The sequence below is a fragment of the Scylla paramamosain genome, chromosome 47 (assembly GCF_035594125.1).
Source record: "Scylla paramamosain isolate STU-SP2022 chromosome 47, ASM3559412v1, whole genome shotgun sequence".
In the NCBI taxonomy this organism is placed as follows: domain Eukaryota; kingdom Metazoa; phylum Arthropoda; class Malacostraca; order Decapoda; family Portunidae; genus Scylla; species Scylla paramamosain.
The window spans coordinates 1,642,501-1,663,058 of record NC_087197.1 but is presented as its reverse complement, the minus strand read 5'-3'; the positions used below and the strand labels follow the sequence as shown (position 1 = coordinate 1,663,058).

At 44.1% G+C, this 20,558-nt stretch overlaps 1 protein-coding gene across 1 annotated transcript in view; it reads right to left on the bottom strand.

Moving 5' to 3' along the window:
- Positions 1-1,901: 1,901 nt before the first annotated feature.
- LOC135094884 (uncharacterized) overlaps positions 1,902-20,558 on the bottom strand; it is a 31,497-nt gene continuing 12,840 nt past the window's right edge. Inside the window, exons 9-15 of the mRNA XM_063995359.1 lie at positions 10,626-11,341; positions 9,239-9,937; positions 8,521-8,745; positions 5,754-6,455; positions 4,880-5,137; positions 3,950-4,621; positions 1,902-3,737 (exon numbers count right to left, since the gene is read on the bottom strand). Coding sequence (XP_063851429.1) covers positions 3,609-3,737; positions 3,950-4,621; positions 4,880-5,137; positions 5,754-6,455; positions 8,521-8,745; positions 9,239-9,937; positions 10,626-11,341 — 3,401 coding nt within the window. The 3' untranslated portion in view covers positions 1,902-3,608. The remainder of the gene's footprint in view (positions 3,738-3,949; positions 4,622-4,879; positions 5,138-5,753; positions 6,456-8,520; positions 8,746-9,238; positions 9,938-10,625; positions 11,342-20,558) is intronic.

Below are 20,558 nucleotides of genomic sequence, written 5' to 3'. Positions count from 1 at the left end.
TACTTGTACACTACATCACACATTATATTATTGTTCTTTTTCAACAATGGAACACTTATAAAATACACAGATTCATTCTGTCTATACAACAGGCTGACATCCCTGCAAGGTAAATTGTTGCCAAGGCAAAGCACTGCATTAATACACACACAGGTTGTGTTATGTTCAGATGACCTGTGCAGCAAGCCTTTCCTTCACACACTGCAGTGCACAGCAACAAGCCAAACTGCTAAGTCTCCACTACACTAGATATACACGACACTAGTATATTATGACACCACCACTCTTACTCTAACAAATAACAAAATTACACTAATATTACTGAGCGTATTTATAAATGTCTGCAACTTCTACATAACAAATACATATGTATACATAAATATATTAGCAATATTTCCCTAATCTTGGAAATGTTTGAGCTAAGGTGAGTATGGAACACAGCACTTTCAGACCTCACAGCACAGGGCCTGCGGGGTGGAGGGCGGTGGCGGCGGCGGCACTGCAGGGTGACACCTCACCACTTAACAATACTCAGGAACACCAGTCTGGGCAGAGAGAGATTTGCACACTTGCTATCTGTGAACCAAGACTGAGTCCACAGATCAGCAGCACATCACAGCAACTCAACACACACACACACACACACACATATATAGAAGAAGAAACAGACAAACATAATACATACAAAGACATGACCAGACAAATGTAGTTCTGGTCCTGTATACTACAAGCTGAACACACACACACACACACACACACACACACACACACACACACACCACATAAAACAAGATGAAAACAGAAGCAGCACCACTCCCCACAACAACGAGAAGTGTGTTGTGGGTGGCAGGAGGGCAAGGAAGCCAGGGACACACCCCGCACAGGATCCAGCACTCAGCACTGGGCAGGCTGCACCACACACTGGCTCACTGGGGGCTCTGAGGTGGCTGGGGCTGAGGCATATTACTCATGGGAATCAGGACACAGTGAGTATGTAGTAATGGTCATGTTTAATATCATATCACTTTAGATACATTTTCAAACAGTGGACAGCTCAAAATCCTTCTGCCTTCCACTGCAGACTGTTACATGTAGTCCTGACACCACCACCACCACCATCACCACTCAGGTCTCCCCTCACTGTTCTCTGCATCATCACAGCTTCCACTGATCATTTTGTGGGTCCTGGGGTTCAATAATGTGGTAAACAAGACGTACAAAACATCCACACACTTCAACAAAAACAATAATGTCACTGAACTTGTGTATGGAATCCATCAATGTATGGCAAGACATAACCCAGGACACACACAGCCTGTATGGTGCGTGTGTGTGTGGTTCATGTGGTGAGCTGGCAACTACATTAGTGCAAGAGGATGGCCCACCAACATAAAACTATACCATTAAAAAAAAATGCAATGATAAAATGAGGTGTCCTGTGATGGAAGATGCACCCAGACCAAACACCTGACAAGAAAGGAAGGAAGGAGGCTGTGTATACATAAGATGACCAGCCAGCCTATCAAGACAATGCTACAAAGACATTCAATAATAAAGTCAGAAAGTGTGTCACAGGATACAAGGCAAAGTGTTTGGTGGTGAGGCCGGCAGGACTATGATGGCCTCAGCACACACTCTACCACAGACTCCTCAAATACAGCCTACTGTAGAAGCACCCAAGCCTTGGAGTTGTCTGTCATAAGCAGCAGCTGGTGCCACAAGTGAAGCTCAGTAACATCACTGCTGACAGGTGAACAGCAGCGGCAGAAGTGGCAGTCACTGGCATCCCTAAATGTGTCACAGGATTAATGCTCCAATATTATGCAGTTTGTATTCTGAGTGTGTGACTATGAAGGCCATTTATCAGGTGAAGGGTGTACAGGTGTGTGTGTGTGTGTGTGTGTGTGTGTGTGTGTGTGTGTGTGTGTGTGTGTGTGTGTGTGTGTGTGTGTGTGTGTGTGTGTGTGTGTGTGTGTGTGTGTGTGTGTGTGTGTGTGTGTGTGTGTGTGTGTGAATTTCTATACCCAGATGATGATTAACAAAATCTTGTTACAGAAATGAAAAAAAATGACTATAATAGATCAATAAATAGATAAAATTAAAATATACGAGATAAAAGACATCAATCCCTCAATTTTGAAGAGATGAGAAGTGACAAGTCTATCTCATGAGCAGCAGTGAATGGAGGACTAACAATGAATGAGTATGTGCTCAGACAACAGCGAGTGTGTGAGTGAGTCCATGGCAAGTGAGCAAGTGTCCCAGCCACGTCTCCTTTACCAACAAACACCAGGACACCACACAGCAACTCACCCAAACGTCTTCTTTTCTGAGTGGCACTGTTAGTCAAACTTAGATACACTCCATCACTTCAACAGCCAAGCAATACATACACTTCTTTCTCTAATATCAATAAATCCTGCCCTTCTTATTTTTCACCACAATTTGTCTGCCCTTGAAACAAAACACAGCCAAGCCAGGTAAAGCCACAAGACCAGCATGTGCCACTGAATTAATTAAACAGAGTAGCACAGGCCAACCTCTCCCTCTCTCTCTCTCTCTCTCTCCCTCTCCCTCACCAAAGTGTCCATACATGAGGCAATGGATAAGACTTACAGCTATATTGAGCCCACCAAATAGTCTGCCCCTCCTTTACTAACTACAAGTGAGGAATCCCATTTCATAAAAGAACAGTGAGTCAGAGAAAGAGAGAAAGAGAGAGAGATCACATGAACAGCAACAGAGGGACATAAGCTTCTGTTGCTTCACTGTTATAAAGGACAGGAATGAGACACAAGAAAGAACAAGACCTCTCTAACACGTCACAGGTTGCTTCAGGCACAGCACGAGAGTTACGAGGGGACACTGCAGTAACGAAAGGACACGGGTAACGACATAGGAATACAGCAAAGTCTCCATTTACAAGAGATTTACATATGTATTTTCACTTTAACCCTTTGACTGCCACCCGGTACACCTTTCACTAATTACTAATAGCTCTGAGACACCTTGACTTGTTCTACAGCCATATCTAATTATTAACCTGGGAAGAAATTGTAAAATGTATTGTTTTCCGCCACTAACTTTTTTGTAGATGCTTGTAAAGACAACGCATTGCTTCTGCTGCTACTAACTGTTTGGTGTTGCAGTGAAAGGGTTAAGGCAAAGTTTTCTACGTACGTGCTACCTCACATTAAAGCGATGTAACACTGTGGTGCTCATCGTATCCACAAAATACTATTCGTTATCAGAAACCAAATGAGGAAGTGGGATTTCCCATTGTCTAGGAACCTGACTCCCATTATTACCACTGTTCTTTATGGGGGAAATTATGATACATTTACGCGTTTTCTATTGAAGCGGCTTCTCTTCGGAACACATATCTGGCATAAATAGAGAGTTTACTGTACACAAGTGAGAAACAGAAGAAAAAACAGACGCACTGGACACTAAATGACTCATAAACACCATCCCTAACACCATGACAGGATATCACATCACTTCATCAACACAGGAACAATAGGACACACACACACACACACACACACACACACACACACACACACACACACACACACAAACACGCTTTCTGCCACAGTGTCCTAGGGTTACTTGAGGCGCGAGAGAAGGACATGCAGCATTCCTTTGATGTCTGCCACGTCCTGTGTCTGCTGGAGGAGCTGCTGGTGGAGTCCTGAGGTCCTACTCCGCACCTCCACCTCCACCAGCTGAGCCACCTGGAAGACATGACAGGTGGACAGGTGTGAGTGTTTACCTGAGCTACACTTCAGAGAGGGAATACATCATGAAAAAATAAAAACACAATCAAAACAAAAAAATTAGAGAAAACACCACAAAAAAAAAAAGCAATAACAAAAATAAAAAGAATGAGAGCAGAAACACAATGAAAACAATAAAAGCACCAAAACAAAAACAAGCCAAACATTACCTCTGGCAGATGGTAAGGTGGTGTGAGAGGGGTGGCTTGCTCCCTCTCCCTCTCCTCTCCACCCTCTCCCTCCTCAACATTCTTCGAAAGGCGCCGAAGGTTCCAGCTGGTGTCAACAGAGGAGTGACTGGACGGCCGAGGGGAATTAGGGGTGTGTGGCGGGGTGTGTGATGCGCTGGGGGTTCGCTGGGGTGCAGAAGGGGAGCTCTGTGCTAGAGGAATCATGTTTTCTACTGCAGCAGGTGGTGAATGAGGTGTGATGGGTGTTGGCTGGATAACATTACCAGTGGAGGATGCTGTGTGGATCGGATGTGAGGTTATAGGCAGCGGATGAGTGGCTGTGGACACCGGGTGGACTGCAGGTGGAGTCGTAGGTGCTGGGTTGACTAAATGGAATGCAGAGGATGTGGAATGCATGGCAGGAATGGCAGGTGGTGTCTTTGCATCACTCTGTCTTGAATTAACAGTGATGGGTGAGGTGAGCTGTAAAAATGTGGGGAAGGTGGGATTTGCAGTGTTTGGTGAGTATGGAGGTGGGTCTGGTTGGCTGGCAGATGGTGGTGGTGGGGGTGGTGTGTGGGGGTCCTGAGTGCCGGAGGTGTCTGGGGTGACGAGGGTGAGTGTCTCCAAGTCTCGGCACAACTCTGATTGCTGCTGCAGTAGAACCATCATCTGAGGGAGGGAAAGACGAGGTGGCCGAGTGAATGTAAGTATTGAGAAATGCTCTCTCACCAACACTATTTTCAAAGACCACAGAAATGATTAGCTGGGTTGTCAAGAGTGTTTCTCTGGTTGATAATGTGAAAACCTTGTTAATCTATCATTGGAATCAGAGAAACAACCTTAAAAACCATACAACTTCAACTAGTGCCTTTCGAAAGCAGTGAAGGTGCACCTAGAAGTGTTTCAGTATACATTCCTGAGCCTCACCTTGGCCACCACCTCAGTCAGGCAGGTGTGGGTGAAGGAGTCCGGCTGGGCCTTGGAGAGGAGGTATTCCATGTGGGCCACCTCCGCCCTGATGGCCGTCCGGATGGCCCTCACCGTGCTCAGCTGGTTGAGCAGGACATGCGGCCGTGTGGTGGCTGGGTGCAGGTTGGAGTCCAGGGCCAGGCGGTGCAGCTGGTGGGACAGCTTCTCCTGGTCCGCCAGCTGCTGTTGGTAGCGCCGCAGTGTGTTCAGCAGGCTCTGGGGGGTGACGGCAGGATGGTCATGGTGGTGGGGGTGGTGGGGATGGTGGTGGGGGGGGTCCTGCAGTATGCTTCCACATGTATCACTTCTTTTCCTCTGCATGAAGCGTTTGTCTGTTCCTGTCTGCCTCATCACGGGGTTGTTGCTGTCACCAGGTGCAGGACAGGTGCCCCTCACTCTCTTCATTGCTGCTCACACTATCTCTCATTGAAAATAACTATCTCTTTATCTTCTTATCAAGGTCATATCATCTCCCATTTACAGGCACAAAAACCAACACACCACTACTGTACTATTTCACTACTACTGTACTACTGTGACTATAACAAGTGAACCTCAATTTATAAATATGTGATTGATGAATTTTTGGTCATGAATAAAATAATTCTTGCCCTTTGTTGTGATTCATAAAATGCACAAATTCACAATTAGATATAACTAAAAAATTCTAGCTAAAGATTAAGAAAAAAGCAACAAACTGAAAAATTCTATCCTTACAGGTGATCCTGATTCGTAAATAGCAATTCATCTCTACTACTACTACTACTACTACTACTACTACTACTACTACTACAGGAGTATGACTGTGAGCCAGAAGACTTGTGACACTTACCGAGGGATTGGGTTGGGGAGTGTGGAGGTGGTGATGGTGGTGGTGGTGGTGGGGGAGGGAGGTGTTGGAGGTGGGGGCAGGGGAGGTGAAGGAGCGCTGGAGTTTCCTTGGATTGCTGGGGTGGGGAAGGTGGAGGTGACTATCATTGGTAGAGGTGTGGAGGGGTGTGGACAGGCCCTCACCCCCTCCTGGCCACACTCCGGGGGCTTCTGGTGCAGTGTCCAGGGGTAGTGGCTCAGGGAGGGAATGTCGGCGAAGTCTAGCCCTGTCTTCTGTGTGTACAGGGGTGGTAGGTGGCTGTGTGGGGACAGGGGGCAGGGACCAGGGGGGGCAAAGGGGGTGAGAGGTGTGGGAGGGGAAGCACAGGTGGCAGTACACAGGAGGGGACACAGGCACAGGTACACTTACACCCCCGGCAGGCAGGTTTCCCTGGTAGGCGTGAAAAGCTGAGGGAGGTGCATCTAAACTACGACTAGATTGAAGTGGGGATGGGGTGTGTGGAGAGGGCTGAGTGGGCTGAGTGGGAGAGGAGAGGTCCATGCTGCGGGAGTGGTGGAGCGTGGCGTTCTCCGCGGCGCTGGGCCCCTGGGACACTGCTGGAGGCTCTGGGGGTGGGGTGAGGGTGGCCATGGTGCGGGCGAGGGGCAGGTGGCGTGTGGTGTCGACGCTGCTGGTGCTGTCCTTGCTCCACCACCAGTACACCTGTACACACCACACACGCACACCCAACATCACTACCTCATGCAGCATTGCCACGCTGGCCACACCACTACATTACCACTAACACTACAGCCTCTAGTGTTAGGTGCCTAGAGCCACTACGCTGCCACAGGTTTATGTCCACATGGGACGGCTGGTGTCTGGTCTGAGGTGTCTAATCTGTCAGATATCATGTTCAATCAATTAATAGATCTTAAGTTAGTGGTTCTATACCCAGACCAATATAACTACTCTAATGCAATGCTACTTTGGATTTAAGACCGATCTAAAACTCTTTTAGTGTTTTATTTCAACAATTTTAGTAGGCTCTAGTGGAAGATATTGAAGTTTGCAAGACTTTTCATGATGCTAGTGATTGTTTAACTTGCTCTATTGGGGTTTTCAAGGCTGCCCAACAAGTTTAAATAGGTACCAGTGGGTTTATTTGACTTTTAAACATTTTCATGACTGCAATGTTTAGTGGGCCTTAGTAGAAGTTCGTGAGGATCTTAAGGATGTCTCCGTGATTCTTAAGATGGTTTTACAGGCTCTAGTGGAATCATTAAGCTTTTCAAGATACTAGTGAAAGTTATAGGGACGTACAAAGGTGCTCTCATAACTCTAGTGAAAGTTAAACAAGGAATCTGCATCACCAATGGAAGAAATGCCCGTAAGAACCCAACCAACCATCTAGGCGGCCCTTGAAGTTGTGGTGTGAAAAGGCCAAAGTGTACAGGGACATAAGACCGATTACCACTACCACTTACTGTCTTGCTGCTGTGGCTCAGGCTAAATATTTACATTCCTAAGTGTGCTACGATTAATGAAGTAATTACATTCCGACACACAGCTAACTTTACTGACAGCCACAGCATCAAGCTTAGGTTCAGGAAGCTTGTGGTGTTTAAGGGACAAATGCAGGGAGTTTTAAGGGATATGTACAGCAGCTCCCTAAACTATAAATAAAAGGCCTGCATTTTGACACAATAGATGTTATTTGACGCATTTGGTGATTGTGGTGGCAAGAGTTGGCAACCCTGCACACTAGGGATGGTTGCTGTACATTATGACCTAGGAAACAGATTGGCACATCAGCATCATGTTGAGCCACGCATGCCAACCTTACCAACGCGACATGTTATTAGATAGTGGGTTTCGTGTTCATTATGCCACAGTTCGCATCACTTTAAAGGTGGTTTTGGGAGCCGCTGTACATGTCAGGTGAAGTGTGTGAAGAGTGTGAAGAGTGGTGTGTTGCAGGGAGTGTCTGGTTGTGTGTCACTTATCTGGGAATACTTCTTAGCTGGAACTTTTGTTAGTGAAGTTGAACACAGTGATAATTTTTAGCCTGAAATTGCAGCTCCTCACAACTCAATGTTATCTTGTTTTCTATGTACCTGGTCAATAAACAGTCTATCTATGTAATATTCAAATAAAAAATGGAATGAAAAAGATAAGAAAAACCTTGTGAGTGCTCTTTTACTTGAATATTTGCTCGTATGGTGTACGTCTGCCAGTATTCCTCAAATGAAGTTTTTCGTAAATACTTTGGAAATGGCATGAATGCTCTCTAACATAAATAATTTGTAAGTCCAAGCCTGGTGTGTAATTGTCAACTTTCACACTCACTGCTAGACAAGTTTTCCCATAATCAACTACAAGTCTTGACACATTCCTGCACCAGTCTGCTGAACAGTTCTGCTTGCTACAGGAGATCAAACCATCCCTCTATTCCCTCCTCCCATGTGCGTCTACACCAGCACCACCACCACATACACATGGCACTAAAAATAATATATAGTAATAAAACTGAACAAATTGAAACATACCTTCCTTTAAATATAGCAAATAAAAATCAATAACATTAACAATCATGACCCAAAATAAACCAACGAGAAAATCTCAACTTTAACCTGACCTCTACAAATTAAACAAACCTTAAATCAAATACAGTAAGTAAAATCAATGTGTATCTAGAAACAATAACAATAACAATAACAATAACAATCACAACCCCAAATGACCCAACAAAAACATCTCAACTTTGACCTGGGACCGAAGAACTGACCTGTCGCTGTGTTGGTGTTGCTGTGGGGGTGAGGGGCTGCCTGGTGGTGGTGGCGGTGAAGGGTGGTGCTGCTGTCCCTATTCTGACATCACCCTCCCCTGTGTCGCCGTCCATGAAGCCTGAGGAGTCTGACTGGGCACTGCTGGAGCGACACAGACCTACACTCACCCCTGGCGCCGATCTGCTGCTGCCGCCGCCGCCCCCACCGCTGCCCTGATTGTCCTCCTGAAGAAGTAGCACTGTAGCATTGTGGCATTTTTTTTCTTTTTGTGTGTGTAAGACGGGCACTGGCCAAGGGCAAGAAAAAGGCTTAAAATAAATAAAAAAAAAAAGTACATCACTGTCATCATCTTTATCATTATCTTTATAATTATTGCCATCACTGTCATTATTTTCTCACTGGTATCAATTCCTTTGCTTTCCATGCTAAAGAATAAAAAGGACTAAGATAAATTTTCTCTCCCACCACCACCTCCTCCTCCTCCTCCTTGTGTTCCTTTTCATCACCACAAACACTTTTACTTACATTTAATCACAATATTAGTTCATTCTCTCCTCTACAATCAGCACATCATTATAATCATCATCAGAGGCAGGAGGGAGGGAGGGAGGGTGGGAGGGAGAGAAGCATAAAGACAAGCCAAGCAGTGGATCAATAAATAAAACAAATAAAAATACTATAGAAAGTTTAGGAGCAAAACAACACCTTTTAACTTACCTGCTCTCCGGGGGTGGGTAGGGGGCAGCACGAGCCACCCACACCCCCCTCCTCCACCCTCTGCTGCCTCCTCAACCCCCCACCTCTCTGTTTGGTGTCCTGCAGGGGGCTGGTGGGGGAGAAGAGGGGCAGGTGCAGGCCATCCAGGTGCCCCCCAACACTTGTCAGAAGCGGGGAGGGGGAGTGGGGGCCATGATGAGTGTTACTGGGGCTGGGGTGATTCGGGTGGTTGTGGTGGAGGTTGGCGGGGTGGCCCAGGCTCTCCAGGCTCTTGATGATGGCGGAGTGCATGTGTGGGAGGTGAGGGGAGGTGTCGAGGAGTGCATGGTGGTGGTGGTGATGGTGGTGGTGGTGGTGGTGTGCATGGTGCGGATGGAAGGCGTGGGGTGGCGTGGATGTGGACGAGCCAGCACCCACCTGCTCACCAAGGTAGAATGAGGGTGTGGAAGCGAGAGCAGCAGGGGGAGATGGTTGAGCAGGAGCAGCAGAAGGCACAGAATTGCGGAGTGAGGAGGAAGTGTGGGATGCACTCTCTCGTATTACCTCCTGAAGGACCCCCTCCATGCCCCCCTCCTCCCCCTCCTCCGGGATCAGCTCGTCCACGTCCCGGCTGCTGCTGCTGCTCATGCGCTTACTGCTCGGCCCCAGACGCTTCATCAGCCCACGTCGCCGGTCTGCTGAGTCTGGGGTGTTGCCAGCCTGGGGTGTGGCACATGGAAAGGTAAACATAAGTAGCCTGAACCTAACTTAACTTTACAGTACCTTGCCAAACTAAGTTAATCACGTGAATTGCTTAAGAACTTAGGCTAACTTTATATTACCACAGCTAACTTTATAGTACCTTGCCAAACCAAGCTAAACACACAAGCTATACACACAGGGGAAGTGGTACATAGAAACAGCCTAACCTAACTTTATACCACCTCACCAAGCCACACTAAACACACACACGGGGACTGGGTTACATGAATAGCCTAAACTCACATATCCTAACTTTACGACACCTCACCTAATTAAACAAAATGTAATGTAACCAAACCTAACTTTTTATATACATATTTTTTTTCATAATGAAGAGAATTTACTCGAAGTGCATGGTGTTTGTTGCATCAAGAAGTATGTGGCTCTAAATCAAGATGCTCAGGAACTTGGAAAAATCCACATCAACAAAATAAGAAGCAAATTTATATGTAAAAGAAAACTTTAAGGTGGAAACTACTCACTACATGCACATAAATGAGAAGAATCAATTATATTACCACAAATCCATGAGAAGATGGGGGAGAGAGGTCAACAGGGAGATGCAGATCAAGAATGGGTTTGGGGGTCAAGGAAGACACAGCACAGGTAGGGAACGAGTATGAGGGAGGTCAACAGAGGTCACTACCAGGAAGGGTGAATCCAGGGACTCGACGGGGGTGGGGGGTCCCTCATGGGAGTCAGCGGCAGAGTGTGATGGGGTGCGGCGGGACAGACTGAGCTGGAGGCGGCGGCGCTGGTCCCTCAGGTCCTCCTCACTGCTGTCCACGCTGGTTGCTGAGCTGGCCATGGACCACACCGAGTCCTTGTGCTGCAGAAGACCTCGCCGAGACATCCCAGACTCTGACACCACATCCCCAGCCTCAGACGCCCCCTCCCCACTGTCCTCCTTCAGTTCCTCCAAAAGGCACTCCTCTTCCACATCTGGCTGCGGCGAAGGCCCAGCGGCAGTCCTCGCCTCCCCCTCCTCCTCGTCATTCATGAGCTGGCCATCGCGATCCAGGTCAAACGAATCCTGCCCAATGATGAGCCGTTTTCTTGGCACCTCAGGAGAGCGCTGCCCCTGGAGGTCCAGCAGACGGCGGTTCTCTGGATTGAGCACCGAGGAGAGGCGATTGGGGTACTGCATGCCGCCCAGCAGAGTATTGGCCACCACGCTCTGCACACCGGTCTTCTTGGCCACCTGTGCGAACCGCTTGATGCCGGTGAGCGTGCTGGCAGGCTGCGGCAGGGAGTCCTGGCTGGGGGTGCGCTGAACCTGCCTGGCCGCCCGAGTCTCCCGTATGTTCTCCAGCAGCTGGGTCATGAGTGGGGACACGGTGGCCACGGAGGAGCGACGCAATGCTGCAGGTGTGGGGTCAAGGGAATGGAAGGTTGGGTCAGGTCAAGGTGAATTACTAAAAGGGTGCTTAGCAAATTAAGGTACATAACTAAAGGGTGCTTCAGGGTAAATTATAGCTATGGTAAAAACAAGGAAAACAAAGAATTAAGAACTTGGTAAGTATGTAAAAGAAGCAATAAGTAAACAAAGTGAATGTGTTGATAAAAATAGCACAAATAAGTCACTAAATATGAGCTGACAGACACTTCACAAAAAAAGGTGAAGAAAGTAAAAAAAAAAGTAAATATACAATGAATAAATAAGAAAAATGAATAGACAAACAACATAACAATCTTCCCATTAGCAAAACAAATAAGAAATGTGAAAAAAAGAAGAAAAGAAAGAAAGAAAAAAGAAAGAAAAAGAAAGGAAGGGGTGGAAGAAACACACGATGACTGAATCTGCAATGAACAAAGAGATAAACAGAAATAAATAAATATACCAGTAAGTAAACAAATAAACGAATAAAAAAATAGCAAGTAAACAAATAAGATGGGAAAGGAGAATGAAGAAAGGGAAAATCTGAACACCAAGAGAAGAGGAGGAGGAGGAGGAGGAGGAGGAGGAGGAGGAGGAGGAGGAGGAGGAGGAGGAGGAGGAGGAGAACGCTTGCAACAACAATAAGGGAAAAAAATTAAATGACCACAATGTATTGATAAATTTTATTGATTAATTGAGTTTGGCATGACAGGCAGTATTATTAGTTATTATTATTATTATTATTACTATTATTATTTATTAGGGAACTGGCAATTGGCAACAATAAACAGGATAACTAACAAAGGAAGGGAGGATGGGAGGAAAGAAGATAAGGAAAAAGAAAAAGAAAGAGAAAGAAAGAGAAAAGGAGCCAGGTAAGCCAAGAAAATTAGGTCAAACGAGGCTGTCAGGTACACGTCATGGACACACACACAGGTCGAGGTCAGGCTGGGTGACAGAGGTAGGTTAGGTCAAACTGGGTCATGAGACACAGAATGAATAGGCACGGACAGGTAAGGCCAGGTGAACAGGTCAAGATATTAATAACAGGTAGATAGGGACAGGTCAAAGGTGAGGAATGACTTAGAGATGAGCACAGGTAAGGAAAAGGTGTGAAGGATTACTTAGATGACCTCACAGAAGGGTTATGGAGGTGTGTTAGATCAGGCTGGGTCATAGCTGGGAGGATAGGTCAACAGGGCACAGTGGAGAGGATAGAAGTGTAAGGTCAGGCTGGGTCATAACTGGGAGGATGGGTCAACAGAGCACAGTAGAAAGGATAGGAGTGTGTTAGGTCAGGCTGGGTGGGTGAGGAGAGGTGGCAGGAAGGATGGTCACAACACACAACATTACAATATATAATATGAGCCTGGCAGGTGATATTTTCTGCCATCAACAAACAACAAGCAAGTAAACTTTGGGAAACATAACGAGAGTATGGATAACACACACACACACGCACGCACGCACGCATGCACGCACACACACACACACACACACACACACACACACACACACACACACACACACACACACACACACACACACACACACACGTTAAGAATCCTTTATCCAGAATTAAAAAAAAACAGAGAAACCTTTAAAATATGGAAGTTTTCAAGCATTAACATTATAATCCATCCACATTTTCATACAAGTACAAGACAAAACCAGTGCAGTAACAGCGTATGTAAATAAAACCACTGTATTATAACCACATTATCAGAATTTAGTCAAGTACAGTACCCTGGATCGATGGTGGACCTTATGGAATGCAAAGCCACAAGACATGCATTAGCAAAAAAGAATTCAAGACAGTTTTAAATTCTTTATATATTTGTAGCTCCGATTTCCTCCTCCATGGTGGCCTGTGACTTGCCTCTGCTGTGAAGTGACCTGCCGGCCTCTCCCTATTTCATTTATTTCCATTTCTTCTTACTTATTCCGTCTTCTTTATCTCCCTATTTTATTTGTCTTCTCTATTTTTTCTTTTTTCTTACTTATTGTCTTCTTTTTTCCCTATTTTATTTGTCTTCTCCATTTCTTCTTTCTTCTTACTTATTTTGTCTTCTTTGTCTCCCTATTTCATCCATCTTCTCCATTTCTCCTTTCTTCTTATTCTGTCTTTTCTCCCATCCCTTTTTTTTTCACAATCTAATCAGTACTTAATTCAAAATCACAACATGCTCAGTTCCACATATTCCAAAGAAGGCATTCCAAACCTCCAGTCCAGTCATGACCTGATCTAAAGTGATACAAGACATTCAATCCCTGTGTTTAGTGTCCCTCCCTCACTGTGAAGTCTTCTAGTCTGCTACCCATCTATTGCAGACTGTCAGCGTATCAGACTTATCAGACTTCTTATTGAGGGACATACGAGCACAGTGTGAATGTAGCAGGTGGCTTAACTTCCACATTCAATACCTGTGTTTAGCGTTCCTCCCTCACTGAAGTCATCTCGTGTGTTGCCGATCCTTCACTTGTTCCCAGACTGTTGGTGTATCAGACTTCATGTTGAGGGACAAATAAGCACAGTGTAAGTCTAGCAGGTGGCTTAACTTCCGAGGTACACTTAACTATTCACAAAGCATGAGGCGTTATAGACATCCCACCACCAGTACGTCCTCTGCCTTCAGTGTGGCTTGACGGATAACAGCTTTGAGTAATATCCTTCCCTTCCTTACTTACGAGCGAGAGACAGGACTGAGGGAATAAACAAGATGTCCTGTGTGCTTGAACTGTGTTGGCAGAAAGTTATTAGGCTATACAAAGCGTTGTGTTTAATACGGGATACTTTGAATGACGTAATTATATGTGCGGAAATGTCTCTGGCTTTGTGCTTTTGCTGGTGTGGTTATCTTGTTAACATCCAGGGCACCTAAATAAATAAATAAATAAATAAAATGTGTAAATAAATAAAGTGAAATAAACTGCTTGCATGGACACTGAAAAAGGGAATAGATGCATATATCTGTCTTTTCTGGGATGTATAACTATTTGTGAGACTACTACCTGTATTCTTAAGCGTCCTGTCACTTTCTCTCGATCACTCAACAAGCTGTAATGGAATTTTTGGCGGTTTTCAAAGGTGTTTCATGCTTGCAATGGCAGTCTGACAAATATTCTGTACCATCAGTGGGAAGAATCACCCTTGAGAACTTGCCCAATCATACTTGTAGCCTCAGAAAATAGTCGTGACAGGAGAACAAAGCATTACGAATACAATCCTAAGGTACAAAAATAAATAAGATAGATTCATGTGGAGTGAATGCTGGAAGTGTGTATCATAACTCCCACAAAGACGCTTCCAGTGACGAACGAGTGGGTAGCAAGCACTTCCGCCCACCCTGCCTGGCTTGCAGAGGGGCATAACAACACAGTGCACTACAGCAGGTGGTCAAGTTGAAATTCCCACCATCATAATTTGGCGTAACAACAAGACGCGGGAAGGAAGACTATGCAAGGGGCATGGCACACCAAGAAGATGATACAAGGCTTTTTTATATGCTATCCTGCTCCCCCCACCCCCCCCCTCTGGGCAATAGCAGACTGGGAAAAGCATAAAGTATTGTATCTCTCTTCATGCAACTTCTGGTTCCTTTCATTCATATGCAAAAGATCAAGGGAAAGCAATACTACTTTAATCTTTTAGTTCTATTCCTTTACTGATTCTCCCACTCCTTTAATAATGTTTTCAAAGTCTTATCATTCCTTTTACTGATATGCAAAGGATCAAGGGAAGGCAGTATGTTAATTTTTCTAAACTGTTCCTATATGACTCCTTTAATACTGTTCTCAAGGTCTTCTGATCCAATAACACCTCTTGAACACTCCTACTCTCCTATCTTCTGCAGCCTCTCCTATTTTCACACATGGTCACTGTTCACTAGTCTTTTCCATATGGCTTTGTCTTCTGCCTCTCTCTCTCTCTCTCTCTCTCTCTCTCTCTCTCTCTCTCTCTCTCTCTCAAGTCATCTATACAGTTTTATCTCCTCTTTAGTTTGCCTTGTCATCTTCCATTCACTTCCATTCACACTTTTCTTCTGCTGACACACATCCACCTTCTGTCCTGCCCTTCCCTTCAAATACAGTCATCCCTCGTTAACCAGTTTCACTTTTACATTGATTGCTGCCAACTACAAATCAAAACAACAGATGAGGCGATGAGAGGTGACCTATCAGTGCTCATTGCTTTTTTTCTTTATCTTTTAGTTAACTGATAAATAAAATGTTTGTAACCATGTGCATTTGGGTGTTCTTAAGGGGGGGGCACTAATTTTCCATAGATTTTCCTTATTCATGGGTGTATCTGTTATCCTACCCTGCATGGATAACGAGAGATGGCTGTGCTGTTGTGAAGGCATCCTCTCCTATCACGCTACTTATAAAGGCTTCTTCTGGGCCTTCTGTTTCCATCCTAAGGGTTTTAATACTGATTCTCTAGGCCTGCCGACACACAATACACCTGAGGGTATGCCACTGTTACCTGTCTTGAATACTGTCCCTCTGTTTCTGTCCTAAAATTTTTCAATACTGATATTCTGTGTGGGCCTGTCAACACACAAAAGGCCTCGGGGAATGCCACTCAAAGCTTCCTTGAATACTGTCACTCCAAACCTTCTGTCTGAGTGTAAACATGCAAGACTGACAAAAGAGGTACATGTAAATATAAAATGTGAATGCTTTCCCTTTAAATTGTATGTGTGAAATAATATGGTTTTGAATATCAAGGATTAAAAATGCCTTCGATTTGTAAAAGTGATGGATTGTTTTTAAATATCAAGCGTCAAACAGAAGTGTTATCACAAGCATTACGTACTCACGGCCTCCTTCTCCTCCTCCTCCTTCAGAAAGCATGAATTTATTTTGTGACCTGTAATGTGCAACATGAGTCCTTATCATCTTACTGCTCACCAAAGGGTACTGAATATTCTCTTAACACACACACACACACACACACACACACACACACACACAAGAATGGCTAACACAGGAGAAACACTGCAACACACACACACACACACACACACACACACACGCACACAAGCAAAGGAGGTACACAGCAGGGGCATTACACCATGACACACACTATCTAAGCCCCTTCATGTCTCCTAACATACATGCCATCACTATTTTCCGCACTATTGATTAGCTGCTATTGTGGGGAATATAAATGTTTGTATCTGTGAAAGTACGTTATCGTCCTTTCAAGCTGCACATCTTGTCAGCTCATTCGGCGTTTGGTTGAGTCTTGTACGGTAAATGGCAGGAGTGTTGATGTTTATATTCGCTATCTTGTTCCTAAGGTTTTTTTCTGCCACCTGGTAAATCTCACATCCAGCGTAGTCTTGTATAGTGAATGACAGGAATGTAGCTGCTGTTACGTTCATTGTCACTCTTGGTTGCCGTGTTACGTTTCGTCACTCTTCGTTCTTGAGCTCTTTGTCTGTCTTGTATAGTGAACAGCAGGAATGTTGGTGTTTATGGCCACTGTCTGGCTCTTGAGTGTTTTTTCTGCCGAGTCTCATACGGTAAACAGCAGGAATGTAGGTGCTGTTACGTTTTGTCACTCTCTTCCATCCAGCACCTGATAACTCTTAAGTGTGGTTGTGTTTTGCACCATAACCAATACAGATGGTGTGTATTGTGTTCATCATCATCCTCTTGGTCCTTTCTGTAAGTTCTGCTTCTGCTACTTGATACATCTTGTGCATGGCTGAGTCTGGCATTAGTAGCACGAATTGGGAAGATTTGTAATCTGTATCGGCCCCTCACAAGCCATCAGAATGCAGACAATTGTAGTGGCAACAGTCATGAGGGGGTTCCAAGAGCAAAAGAACAGCGTAATATATTTCCAGAGTCCTCAATCTTGGTCACAGAGTATGAGCATGGTGAGGACTTCTTAATAGCATCCCACAATCCTCAGTGCTCAGTCCCACAGCTTACATTTTGTCATCTGTGCATCTTTTCTCTTATGCAAGACAGGCACTGGCCACGGGCAACAAAAGTGGGCTAACTGAGATGCCTTAAAGAGAAGTCAAGAAGGATAATGCAAAATTGGAGGATAAGTGTTTTGAAATCTCCCTCCTGAAAAAGTTCAAGTCATAGGAAGGAGGAAATACAGGAGCAGGCAAGGAGTTCCTGAGTTTGCCTGAATTCCAGAGATGATATGAGGCTTAAGTGACAGCAAGGCCACAATGCACAGCACCCCTGATGACATCCTGGCCCAGTGCAAGGCTACACATGATGGTGACGATGGAACTTTTCACAAATCTCAATTGACGAGCACTTGATCTATTAATGTTCAAAGTTACAAGTAAAGGAATGCTGTCCTTGGTCTTGATTTATGAATGAAAATGAAAGATACTTAAAAATTACCCAGATGAACATGAGACAATATTAAAATGAACACCGAGTCCAAATAACCAAACACTGCAGGATGAGTCACTCAGGTAAGACGTTCTCACACATTGACAACAAGTCACAGGAAACCACGAGACTGACAGGAGGGGAAAATTTATCAGACATTCACAAATCCCACAAAGCCTCACCACAAAATTTATGATTAACTGAAAAAAAAGATATACACAGGCACAAACTGACCACAACTCAACCAGCATCCATCCATATCAGTGAGTGTGACGCAGCGTTGACAATGACAACCCTTCACCCTCCCGCCCTGTGCCAGAAGGCCTGTGTTTCTGTCTGGACTTCACTAATACTGTTTACTTTGGATAAACTCTAAGTAAATATTTCAAATCATGGTATGTCTTAAAGCTCTGTCTTACTCACAAGTACCCGTAATGATAATGGTTTTCCCCCAACACGTATGCATGATCAAACACACTCCAGGGGCCCTCCCACACAGGGCAATCCACTGTGGCAGCTGCAGCACTGACAAAGCTTTCTTTTGACTGAGGCTGCCACACACAGCAAGGATACCACCTAGTACAATGCTGCGTGTCGTGCTGGCTAGTATAGTGGTGTATGCATGTCATACAGGCTTGTACAATGCTGTGTGCTTGTCATAGAGGTGTGTATAATGGCATGTGGTTGTATTACAAGCTACAAGCATAAGGGGTCACCTGCCATCAATGTCCTGTGTAGGAGGACCCTTACATCCCTCACCCTCAGTATCACAGTGTTATCAAGCTTCCTGTACATACATCATCATCCAATTGGTCCCTTTTTCCCTACAGTAAAATTTCACATTCTTTATGAAAATAAGTTTTTGTCCTCAGCTTGAAAGTATTTGTAGACTGTGGTCCCTGTGAGCTCCCCATGCAGGGCTGAATCATGAATGTTAGTTTTTACACAGGAGCACCTCAATCTGACATGCACATATTTCGTTTTCCTGGATACAAGGGGAATGTGACGGAAAGGCAAGACTGACAACGTGGACAGTGTGAACAAGAGACGTAGGCGACTCACTGACTGACTAAATGACTGACTGGAGGAAAGCAGGAGAAACTTGTCTTGTGGTGGACTGGTAATGAAGGACAAACATGACGATGACAAGAATGATGACAACAATGATGATGTTGATGAATTAAATAGCGAAAGATGAAAAGTGACCAAAACCTGTCCAGACAAGACAAGTCACCTGCGTTGTGCTGTGCTGGGAGTCTACAGCAATGAGTCTAAGAGGAATGACAGTAAAAATCTTGCGTACTGGCACCACAACTCCACCCTCGCTCTGCTTCCCTCCCCCACCCCCACCAACACAAGTTCTGCCATCAAAAGTCACCAATGAGAATTGGTAAAAGTGGTCCACAATTTTTTATGTTTGCTTAATATTTAATTTTAATATTTTATTCTTGGGGGTTTTTAGCTTTCATTGACATTTTTTGAGTGGAGTTTCTATAGTTTTGGCTATGCTGTTATCCTTGGTTTGGGCTCAGCTGTTGCCCTTGTGGAAGACTTTGTTGTTGTTTATTTAAGTTGGACAAAAATGAGTTACTTATATTTTTGTTGTTAAAGTACAAATACTACTAACACTACCCTCATAACTCATAACTCCCATTCTTCTTCCGTTATTCAATATCACAATGGTTGTAATAGGCAAGGAGGAAATAGTTTGTGATCAATGTACAAGTCTTGAAAAAGGAGGAGAAAGTTTGTGATCATTATAAAAGTCTCAATCAAAGGAAGAGAATGTTTGTGATCAGTATGTCTCAACCAAGGAAGAGAATGTTTGTGATCAGTATGTCTCAACCAAGGGAGAGGAAGTTTGTGATCAATGTACAAGTTTCAACCAACGTGTTCAAGTAGGTTTAAATATTTCCTCTGATGGCAGTACATCTTTGACAGAAAAAATAAAAAAATGAAGTTATGATAAATTTGGCTTAAAGGTAAACACATTCACTTCCATTCCACTTTAGAAAAAAAAAATACCGATAAATGAAATAAATAAATAAAAAAAATGTACATATGATGAAGAGCTAACCTAGTACATATCAAAAAATGTTAAGTTATGGTAAATGACTAACAGGTAAGCATATTTATTTTCATTCCACTATAGAATGAAAAAATAAAACAAAATAAACTAAATGAATAGATAGATAAATAAATAAATAAATAAATAAATAAATAAATAAATAAATAAATAAAAACATACAATGAAGAATACACCAACATAATGAGTGGAGTCAGTGTGCGTCACCTTTATGATACAAAGTCTGCGAGTAATACCAGCCACAGCCAAACCACTCATCACAGGATGCTTTTCTCAGCCCACACACAACAGACAGCAATACTAACGATGATTCTTCTTGTATTTCTTTCTCTCAGATGTGTTAATTGTTCATTTCTTTATTTTTCTGTGTCTTCGTTGCATTCTTGCTTTTGTGTTTTCCATTTCGACGTATTCATAACTTCCTTTCTTCTTGTTTTTTTTATTTATTTCTCGTATTTCATTTTAATATTGTGTGTTATTCCTTTTCTCCTTTTCTTTTCTCCTTACATCATATAAGCTTGATATTACTTTCACTTGCTTGCTTTCCTGCTTCTTTGTTTGGCCAAGAAGCAAAACACTGTCATCCATCTTGAGTCACAATACCTTAAGTAGGAATCCAGTAAGAGTGATTTGTGCTGCTGGAAATCCATGTGTTGATCAGATTTTCAGATATTTCAGCCATCTGTGTAATCATCAATTTGGGTTCAAGGTCATGCTTGGTGAGGGTCAGGGAAACAAACCAAGTG